This window comes from Triticum aestivum, chromosome 6B, assembly GCF_018294505.1.
Source record: "Triticum aestivum cultivar Chinese Spring chromosome 6B, IWGSC CS RefSeq v2.1, whole genome shotgun sequence".
Classification (NCBI taxonomy): Eukaryota; Viridiplantae; Streptophyta; class Magnoliopsida; order Poales; family Poaceae; genus Triticum; species Triticum aestivum.
In genome coordinates, this window is record NC_057810.1 from 714161271 (window position 1) to 714172768 (window position 11498).

The 11498-nt window shown below is 44.9% G+C and overlaps 1 protein-coding gene across 1 annotated transcript; it reads left to right on the forward strand.

Annotated features, from left to right (window-relative positions):
• Positions 1–1970: 1970 nt before the first annotated feature.
• LOC123139913 (T-complex protein 1 subunit zeta 1) lies at positions 1971–7488 on the forward strand. Its single transcript, XM_044559625.1, has 15 exons — positions 1971–2241; positions 2759–2822; positions 2902–3037; positions 3804–3955; positions 4042–4089; positions 4186–4278; positions 4423–4529; positions 4804–4918; positions 5045–5131; positions 5457–5661; positions 5744–5838; positions 6607–6675; positions 6760–6867; positions 6982–7100; positions 7210–7488. Exons 1-15 carry the CDS (start codon positions 2108–2110, stop codon positions 7283–7285), a joined length of 1608 nt encoding a protein of 535 aa, XP_044415560.1. The 5' UTR covers positions 1971–2107; the 3' UTR covers positions 7286–7488.
• The last annotated feature ends 4010 nt before the right edge of the window (positions 7489–11498 follow it).

The following is an 11498-nucleotide window of genomic DNA, read 5'->3' on the forward strand; positions in this document are numbered from 1 at the left end:
AATCCCCTTACTCGGGTTTAAGCTTCTGACACTCTAGCAACCCACTATAAGCGAGTCATGAACATATTGCAACACCCTACAGCGGGAATCCCTCACGCTTGGACGACACGGAGGGCACAATAGGACAGCAACATAACCACAAGCAAATTAAACCAATCATAGCAATTCATCAATCACCGGTGAGACAACGAAAATCTACCCAGAATCATAGGATGGCAACACATCATTGGATAATAATATGAAGCATAAAGCACCATGTTCAAGTAGAGGGTACAGTGGGTTGCGGGAGAGTGGACCGCTGAATATAGATGGGGGAAGGTGATGAAGATGTTGGTGAAGATGGGGGAGGTGTTGGTGAAGATCGCGGTGATGATGATGGTCCTCGGCGGTGTTCCGGCGCCACTGGAAGCAAGGGGGAGAGAGCCCCCTTCTTCTTCTTCTTCCTTGACCTCCTCACTTGATGGAGAGTCCAGGGCGCGCCTGCCTCCCTGGGGCGCCCCCCTGTCTCCTGGCCCCCTCGGGCACCGTCTCGCGTTGATTTTACTTCTCAAAAATCACAAATATTCCAAAATAATTCTCCGTTCGTTTTTATCCCGTTTGGACTCCGTTTGATATGAGATTTCTGCGAAACATAAAACATGCAGCAGACAGGAACTGACACTGGGCACTGGATCAATATGTTAGTCCCAAAAATAGTATAAAAAATTGTCAAAAGTATATGAAAGTTGAAGAATATTGGCATGGATCAATCAAAAATTATAGATACGTTGAAGACGTATCAAGCATTCCCAAGTTTAATTCCTGCTCGTCCTCGAGTAGGTAAATAATAAAAACAATAATTTACGAGGACATGTATGAATAGAGAGAGCATGAGCTGAAGGCTAACATTGTTTGCCATTTGAACTATTTAACTCGTTAACATAGTTCCACATAGATAAAATACAGAGCTCTACGGTGGACCGAATAGATAGCATTCGCAGGATGCTTCTATGTTGCATGAGGTCACGAGTTTGAATCCCCTTGATAGAATTACAGTTCCTTTTGTTTGTTTTTTCTACCATCTACCAGGACCTGTATGAGTAGAGAGAGCACTGTTTTTTCGTGAACTATTTCACCAGCCAAGTGAGCTACGTAACCACAAATCGTATTGAATAACGGTAGGCGTATTCCAAAGTATATGGATCAAAGTGTGCTTCCACAACACTCTGTTTGTTGAACGCCAGTGTATTTTTAACTATTTATTTACTTGACGAGAATCAGATGAACCCTTTCTTCCAAAAAAAATATATAATAAAAGGAAGCTAACTATTTTCCCTTCATTTCTTTCTGTTGTGCTTCCAGTAAAGGAACACATTTTTGATAAATACCCAAATGCTTTCTCAAATATGCATGAACATATTTTAAAAGTAGACGGACATTTTCTTCTAACAAGCGTGAACACTTTTTAAAATTGCAAGAACATTTTCAGACATGAGAGACTTTTTAACACTGTTTTAAAACTGCAACCGAGCACTTTTTTAAACTACATGAAAAAATTTAAATACCAGGATGAACATTTTTTAAACACAGAATGGGCTTTTTTAAACACACATCAATTTTTGTAAATACACAATGACCTTTTTTGCAATACACGATGAATATATATATATATATATATATATATATATATATATATATATATATATATATATTTAATACACGCGCACCTTTTCGATTTGACCAGCAATGTATCTGAACTGGAATATTTTTCGAAATATAAATAAATTTACAGATTATTTTTAATATATCTACAAGGGGAAAATGAAAACGAAAAGGTGAAAACGAAAACAGTGATGAAAAGATACACTGCAAAATCGGGAAAAAAGTTGACCGGGCTTGCCCATGATGGAGAGCCCCTGCACCAGCCCGGCATGCCCGGGGGGCCTAGATTAGAATGGCCGTTCCGGCCAGCCCAACGGGCCTGGCGATAAACAATCACCCGCCCCCGGTGGCTACTTGGCACTTGCAGGTTCCAAAACCCTACTCCCCTCCGCCTCCCTCCTTCCGGATCCTTCCTTCCCACCCCTCCCCGCCGCTCCGATCCGCCGCCGGCCGGCCAGCCGCCGCCATGTCGATCCGCATGCTGAACCAGAACGCGGAGGTGATGAACAAGTCGGCGGCGCTCGCCATGAACATCGGCGCCGCCAAGGGCCTCCAGGACGTCCTCAAGACCAACCTCGGCCCCAAGGGCACCATCAAGATGTACGCCCCTCCCCTCCCCTCCCCTCTCTCCCCCCTCGCCCTCCCCGCACCGCCTCCTCCTCCCCCAGATCGCGCGCGCCTCCTCCTCCCCCTCCCCCTCCCCCTAGGTCTCGCGCAGGCAGATTCGGAAACGACGGCGCCCGGGTGGTGATCTGCGCGTTTCCCCAGGGGCATCGCGACCCATCCCTCTCACCTGAGCGCGCTCGTCAGAGTAGGACGGGGATCTATTTTCCCCCCACTTCGATCCAGGCTGCCTGCGTCTTGTGGATTGTCGTTAAGCTTGTTCAGGTTTAGAACTGTATGTGGGGGGGAACAATGCCACGGCAGCAATCTGCTTCCAGCAATGCTTTGGGTTTTTGGCTGATTGGATCAAGTTGGGGTTGGTATTTACTTAGTTGCTGCCAAATTTTTGAGTTGTTGAAGTATAAAATTAGGGTTGGTTCATGGATAGATCTTTAGGCATAGCGACTCTGATGTTTGCTTATATCTGACTAGTTCTTTGATCTGTGGTGCGCAGGCTCGTGGGCGGAGCTGGCGACATCAAGCTGACCAAGGACGGGAACACCCTCTTGAAAGAAATGGTATTATTAATTAAAGGAGCTGGTGACATCATGCTCTTTCGTCCGGTTTCTGAGGCTTTTGTGTTGTTGCTATTCGCAGCAAATCCAGAACCCAACGGCAATCATGATTGCGAGGACGGCGGTGGCGCAGGACGACACGAGTGGCGATGGCACCACGTCCACTGTGCTTTTCATCGGGGAGCTTATGAAGATGTCTGAGCGATGCATCGAAGAAGGTCTGTATATGGGGTCCCGTCCCTCTTATCTGCTTTTGATGATTCTAATCACTGATATATATGGTTGTTGCTGCATGAAATTTGCTGCTTGCATTTGAAATGTTATTTAGGCATCTGTGGGAGCTCTATAAAGTTAAATGTGATTATCCTTTTCATAGGGTGTGTACCCCCTTTTGGCCAAATATGTGCTTGTGCGATGTTTGCGGTTAATCTTTCTGAACTGTATTCTTCTGCTGGGGATCATGGGCTGGTATTCTGGCTCAATGCATCCAATTAGTTGATTAGGATTACGAATGTCTGCTTTTACATAGTAATGCAATATTCACATGTAAACACAAGTGCCTACACAGTAAGTGAAGATGAATAATAGTTGACCTGTGCCATTGTTTAATGTTTATGGGTGTTGCATCCTTGAGATATTTGAATGTGACTGTAGCACAACTAATTGACTGGATCAAAGCCAACTGAAGATAGAGAGTAGTGCAGTATAATTTTAAATTTTTACTAGTTTTGAGATAAAGACTACTCTTGCAGCATGTCAACATGAATTTTGTGGACAATATTGTGCTCTGAACATGCATTTCCCAGTTGATTGCTACACATTATGGCGAAAAGATTAACCTTAACATATGGGCCTTCTGCTCTAAACTTGTGACAAAATGTTGCCTCTAATTGCTGTGCTGTTTCTTAGAGGGAAAACCCATGTGTTTATATGGTAGCCTGCTCCTTGCTATAAGTACATAGTAACAGATTGTTATTTTTGCAGGTACTCATCCACGGTTTTTGGTTGATGGCTTTGAGGTTGCCAAGAAAGCAACTCTTGAATTTCTCGAGACATTCAAGACAGCAGTCGTTATCGGTGATCAACCTGACAGGGAGATCTTGAAAATGGTAGCAAGAACAACTCTTAGGACAAAGGTGATTGCACTCTATTTCACCATTTTTCTTTGGAAACAAATGTACACATATATACCAAGGCTTACACAAAATTTGATATTTTGTAGCTGTATGAATCATTGGCTGATCAGTTGACCGATATTGTTGTGAATGCGGTAATGTTATATTTCTTTTACAGTGTTTCCTTTGGAGGCTTTCATTCCACAAAATGGCTTAGCATATTTCTATTTTCTGCATGGTCCATGCTGTAGGTCCTATGCATCCGCCAGAGTGATCAACCAATTGATCTTTTTATGGTGGAAATAATGCATATGCGCCACAAATTCGATGTCGACACACGTCTGGTATGTATTTTTTTCTTTTCTTTGCAGTTTGCCTAGTATAACATCCTTCTGAACTTCATAGACCTTTGGATAAATAGTTCATATGTATTTTCTGTCACGAGCTTGTGAACATGGTTGAACACCTGTTCGTTTGTTTTTTTGTAGATTGAGGGTCTGGTCCTTGACCATGGTTCTCGGCACCCTGACATGAAGCGCAGAGCAGAGAATTGTTACATCCTGACAGCTAATGTGTCACTGGAATACGAGAAAAGGTGCATACTTTTGCATAGAGTGCTTTGTTGCATACTCTAGTTCTATTAATCACCATAGTACATTCTTTCAATTTGACTGCACCAAATATAGGAAGGTTCATGCTTCAATATTTGTCAAAAACATGAATCTTACCTACAATCATGGACTTCAGTCAGCTTATGTTACTTTCTTGCATGTTGTGGGGCAACTAGTAGTGCACAGCAGCAGTCTGTCTTTACCTGTTTTACATGCATCAGTGAAGGGAACTGTTTAACTGACGCATAAGTTTCTCAGTGAAATCAATGCAGGATTCTTCTACTCAAACGCAGAACAAAGAGAAAAGATGGTTACTGCAGAGAGGCGTCAAGTTGATGAACGTGTCCAGAAGATCATTGAATTGAAAAATAAGGTATTTGCTTAGCGTCTCTCTCTCTCTCTCTCTCTCTCTCTCTCTCTCTCTCTCTCTCTCTCTCTCTCTCTCTCTCTCGTGCGCGTTTGGAAAATGTTGTCTTCACGTGTTTCCTTGGCCATGCAGGTTTGCGCAGGAACTGACAAGAATTTTGTGGTGATCAACCAAAAGGGCATCGATCCTCCATCCCTCGATCTCCTAGCTAGAGCTGGGGTAACCAATTCTGACTTGTTTCTACATGATGTTTCTAATTTGCTTACATTCAACCTTGATCTGTTTGGGGTTCCAGTTAAAAATTTGTCTCATGGTGTCACCAGCTGAACTTGTAACATGAAAGTTGATATGACATTATACATAATGTTACTCTATAAGCCACAAGATGTAACTATCTAAAACCTAAGCATGACGGTCAATATTTCAAATGATGGCAATGCAATAAATTATTCAGCTTTCAGTTCATGCATTGTTAATTTTGAAGTAACAAGTTCTTGCATGGGGGCCTTGTTACATTTTAAGCTCAAGAATTTGCATGCTGCAGATTATTGCTCTCCGAAGAGCGAAGCGGAGGAACATGGAGAGACTTGTGCTAGCATGTGGCGGTGAAGCCATCAATTCAGTTGAAGGCATGACTGAAGACTGTCTTGGCTGGGCTGGGCTTGTCTATGAGCATGTTCTTGGAGAAGAAAAATACACGTTCGTGGAGAATGTTAAGAACCCTCACTCCTGTACAATTTTGATCAAAGGTCAGTTCATTCTCGAGAAACAATAGGATCTTTTCCAAAACTACCTATGTTGGAAACTTACTATAAATTCATCTCTCTTCAGGACCTAATGATCACACCATTGCACAAATTAAGGATGCCGTACGAGATGGTCTAAGATCTGTGAAGAACACAGTTGAGGATGAAGCTGTTGTGCTGGTATGATTTGTAAATTTATTCTGCATGACAGCAACTAAACAAATGTTTGGCTAAATAAATATGCACATTTGATCATCATATAGCTGAGCTTATGCTAACGATATGTGGGTCTTGATTTTCAAAGGGTATTGGCTTTGATTAGGATTTCGTAGTTTGCATGATGTGCCTGGAACTTTATGAACTACTTGACCATAGTAATTTGTCATTATATTTTTACCTTGGATGCCATCCTGGTGCGTTCAACTTGATTTATGTTGAGGCATTACTTGTATTGTTTGTTTGGGTCAGGTGTGACATACTCCCTCCGTTCCTCAATATAAGGTGTATTATTTTTCCAAAAAGTCAAACTTCTCTAAGTTTGACCAAGTTTATAGACAAAAATATCAATATCTAGAATACCAAATCACTATCACTAGATTCATCATGGACTATATTTTTACATTTTATATATTTAGTATTATAAATCTTTATACATTTTGCTGTAAAGTTGGTCAAACATAGACAACAGTTGACTTTTTAAAAAACTAATACACCTTATATTTAGGAACGGAGGGAGTAATTCATAGAGTTAATAGTGTTGATGCTAATTGATTATGTTACTCTTAATGATTTTCTTACATGCGACTGACCGGTTGCTTATGGCATCCATTTTATTATCGCAGGCTGTCTTGTTTTGCTTGAGTATCTTGCTTATTTGCTTTGGATCTTGGTTGACTGGTGTTTTCTTTGTCATCTTATTATATTTTCTATTTGATTTGTCAATTTTAGGGGGCTGGAGCGTTCGAGATGGCTGCAAGGAAGCATCTCATTGACAATGTGAAGAAAACCGTTAAAGGAGTAAGTGCATTGAAGAATCGACATGCTCTTTTCTACCGTATCCATATCAGTATGACGGTGCTAACTTTGGAATCTTAACAACAGCGAGCCCAACTTGGGGTGGGGGCATTTGCCGATGCTCTACTCGTTATCCCCAAGACGCTAGCAGAGAATTCGGGCTTAGATACCCAAGATGTTATTGTCTCTCTTGAGGTATGTGCTTCCACTCGTTGTATTGTTTCTTCCTTGCACTTATTTTGTCTCGAGTTTGTGCATCAGAAAAGTTGTAACTGTATGTGTCGGCTGATGTTCCATCCTGTACAACAGAATGAGCACGACCGTGGGCTGGTGGTGGGGCTGAACCACAACAGTGGCGAGCCGGTCGACCCTGAGATGGAAGGCATCTACGACAACTACTCGGTGAAGCGCCAGATCGTGAATTCCGGGTATGTGACAATACAATGTTCAATTCTGAGTTCATTCTCCAAAAGAAAAAAGATGAGTATTATTTGTGACGTGCGTTGACAAACGGTCTTTGGTTGTCTGGTGGTGCAGACCCATCATCGCGTCGCAGCTGTTGCTAGTGGATGAGGTGATCAGGGCAGGGCGCAACATGAGGAAACCAACCTAAACCCAGCACTCGCCCCTTCTAGGCCGAGACAAGTTTTTGTTTGGCTATTTTTCTCTCTGGTGCCGAGTACTTAGCAAGTAGTGATGTGGTGGGGGTGGAATGCTTGATTGGAAGAGATTGTACTTGTAACGACCCTCGTGACAACGTTTGTATGCAGAATGTTTTCGTGTTGGATCAAAGTTGAGCAGCTATGTATTTTTGTGTGTGCGTGCGTCTGGTGATTGCATTCTTTTTTCTATTGAGCAAAGCCTGCCTGAAAAGATATGGTTGTAGCATGTCTGGTCGTTTTTGGTTGTTGCGCGTCCCAAGTGGAGTGACACTTTTTTGTTGCTGTTTCCTCAGTTTTGCGATTCTGAATTGCAGAATGATATCTTCGCTGTCGGCCTTGCGTCATGGCACGATAAAAGGCAGTTGCTGTCTAGTTCAATAGTTCATTCCGGCCCAGTGAGCCCGCCCTTTTCTAGCCTATCGAAATATGGGTGTAACCCCAAAAAAGAAAGATAAAAAGCGTAGCTCCTTTTTTGAACTATATGCTCGTATTTCGCCCACTTTTTGGCGACACACCTTTTATTTGGCGCGGTCGAACAAACAGACAGACAGAGTATTCCTGCCGTGGAACCTTGAGATTATTATGCTCCAACTATCAAATATAATACTCCATCATCAAATACTCCCCCGTCCCAAAATTTTTGTCTTGGATTTATTTAAATACGGATGCATCTAGTGACATTTTAGTGTTAGATACATCCGTATCTAGACGACGGAGGAAGTATAAAATGTGGCATTGAAAGTAATAATAATTATTATTTGTCTCTCACAAGTGTACGTCGACCTGGTCGCTTTCTTCAACGTAGGCATCGATCGGCCGTATCGTAATTGATTGGACGGCGGAGATATCTGAAAAGGCAAACGGCCAAAAAGAAATAAACGAGAACCATCACACTAGTACGTACGTAGTAGTAAGTAGCAGTATCTACTCCCTCCGTTCCTAAATGTTTGTCTTGATCGGCTTTGGAGCTAGCAGAGCAGGTGGGAATTTTTTTGACCCCCGCGTCGCCCCTCCTCTGGCGACACGGGGGACCCCTCGTCGCGCCGCCGCGCTCCTCCATCTCACCTCCCTCATGTCTCGCCGCCACTCGAGGGGGCGCCGACGAAGGCCACACGCACTCCAGGAAAGGTGGCGGCGGGCCACTTCTGCTGCTCCTCGCAGCCGTCTCGTTGGCAGAGGAGGGCGACGGGCCGTGCGGGATCTTGCCGCTCGGAGGCGGGCGGGCGGCGGCGGCTTCCCCTCTGGCGCGGAGGTGACGGCTCGGGGCGTCGTCCGTGGCGCGTGGTGGTGCTGGCTGCGCCGTGGCCTGCATGTCGCCGTGGTCTTCCCGTGGCGGGCGGGTCGGATCTGGGGCCTCCCCTGCTCAGATCCATGAGCCTCGCGCCCACGGATCCTCCTCGACCCCGTCCTCCTGTGCGACCGAAGCCGGGCGGCCGCAGATCCGGCGCCGGCGTCCCCCCCCTCTACATCGACATCCCGTCCTGCGCCTCCACCCCGCTCGCCCTCCCCGTCCCCGCCGCCGCCAGTCCCTGCCGGGAAGAACATCCACTCTGGTGCCCCGGCCCTCTGTCCACCTCCGACGCCGCCCCACCTCGTCTCCACCCTCCTCACCGGTGGCCTGCTCCACTTGTCCTTCCTTGGTTCACCATCCGCCTCATATGTCGGTCTCGGTCCTGTCCTCTGTCGCCCTTCGACTCCACTTGGATGGCGGCCCACCATTGACGGATGTGCTACGGGAGAAATCCCCGCTGACCTTGTCAGCTGACCACGGATGTGCTACGGGAGAAATCCCCGCTGACCTTGTCAGCTGACCACGGCGGCGCTACTCCAGCGTCGCTTACCCTCTTGGGGGCGTGGCTCATGTGCCATTCCTGTCTCTCGGTCCGGATTCGCAGCTCTCGGCTCTGCCCTCTGGGAATTTAACCGGTTATGCTCCAGGCGAAAGCTCTGTGACGGCGTCATCCTCGGATGTCGTCCACCTTCTTGAAGGCGTCACTAGGGAGCTCCTTGCCGCCATTCATCCTCCGTTGCTCTTGGGGGTTGGTCATCCTCTGCTCTGCTAGCTCAAGACCCTCTCATGCCTGTCGTCCGTTTTGGTGAGCTTCGTGCTCTTCGTGCTATCTCGGTTCATCTTTGCTCAACAACGACGCAAAGATGCCTCCCCACCTTGCTAATCGTGTCGGCTTGCTGTGGCGGAGTTTCCAGTTAAGGTTCGTAATGGGTCACTCGTTGATTGGTTCTGCTCCTCTGTTGTGCCAAGGGGTTGGTATGCACACAGGTGTGGTGCGTTAGGATAGTTGTTTAGTGTTGGTATTGTGTTTCCTCGATGACACACCACTTCCACTCGACTTTTATGATGGTGGTCTCTTGGCTTGCTGGCTAGGTAGTGCCTTCTTCGGGGCGTCCATATGCTCTCACCCTATGTAATCTTTCCCCCCTGTGTGGTTTTTCGGCCTGGTTTCCCTTATAAACGGGGTCAACCTGTTAAGGTTTTCGATCCGGTTTTCCTTATAAACTGGATCAAACACTTGGAATTTTGGCCACTTTGAGCAATATATTCAGGTGGGGAACCTCTCCCCTCCGGTGACCGTTCAAAAAAAATATATTTGTCTTTCTAGAGATTCCAACAAGTAACTACATACGAAACAAAATGAGTGAATCTACTCTTTAAAATATGTCTATATATATCCGTATGTGATAGTCCATTTGAAATCTTAAAAAAACAAATATTTAAGGACGGATGGAGTACTTACATTAGAAGGAGGAGACAAATGAATTGGTAACAGGAGGGTGATATCGATCGGTGGAGATTGCATGGATCGCGACGTCGCCTTTGACCATTCCAGCTACCTACTCCACAGTTGGAGATGGCCTCGGCAGTCACCACGACTATTGTGTTGCTGGTTGCCACAACGGCTTCAAAAAAGAAAGTTTTCTTTAGTACTTCCTCCGTTTTTTTAGTCCGCATATAAGGTTTAGTCAAAGTCAAGCATTATAGAGTTTGACTAATTTTATATTAAAAAATATAAACGTTCACAATATGAAATCAATATATTCAGATGCACCATGAAACATATTTTCATACTATATAGTTTTAGTATTGTAGATGTTCATATTTTTTTATGTAAATTTGCTCAAACTTTGTGTAGTTTGATTTTGACCAAATCTTATATGCGGAGGAAAAAGAAACGGAGGGAGTACATGGATTTTCGATTTTGAGTAAAAAAATCTCTCTTTTGGCTTGACCAATATAATAGTCATCGTCCAAGAGGCAGCCAGGGCCAGGGGAGATGAACTGAACCTGACCCGAGCTGATCATCAGCGAGTGAGTGACCACTCTGCTGCCTCTTGGTCCGATCCGATCTAGCCGAGCCCAGCCTAGCTGCCCACCTAGTGCAGCGGTGCCATGTCTAGGATGCCGAGTACTAGTACAAAATCCTGTTCCCAATTAATCCATTCAATCATAATTTCGTGCAGCCAGCCGGACGTTTCAGATAGGAGTGGCGTCGTTTTTGGAAATGCTGATGCTACTTCTACGGGCAGGGAGAGAGGGACAGAGAAATCATAGAGGCAGAGTGTCGCCGTCGCAGAGGATCCGCGAGAGGATAGGATGGGGATGTTCGTGCAGGGACAAGAAGGGCGAACAAAATGGCGGATCAGCATTTCAACGATAACCATGCAGAGCTCAATCAGCGATCAATGCAGAAGCCTGGCGATCAAGTTAGCAGCTGTCATTATATTGGATGAATTGGGCATGCAGTTTTCGAGAAAAGAAAAGCTTGTCATTGCATGGAATTTGGGCAAATTGCAGTAGCATCAAATTGGTTGCAGTTTTGTGCTCCCATTGCATCGCAATCGCATGCCTGGTCTAGAATGCAACAACAGCACCGCTGCCACTGCTACTGGTGCCAGCCAGTTGACCGGCTTCTCTTTCCCCATAGTCTGATTGGCAAAGCCTAATCTCAAAATTCATATATAGGGGTATGTTTTTCTCAGGTTTGTATGGCCATGTCGAATTGTACCGATATTTGGTAAGTACTTCCTCTGTAAACTAATATAAAAACGTTTAGATCACTACTTTAGTTATCTAAACGCTTTTATATTAGTTAGCTACGAAGTCTCCTGATATATCTATTTTACTTCTTCTGAAGCTTCGACATGGAT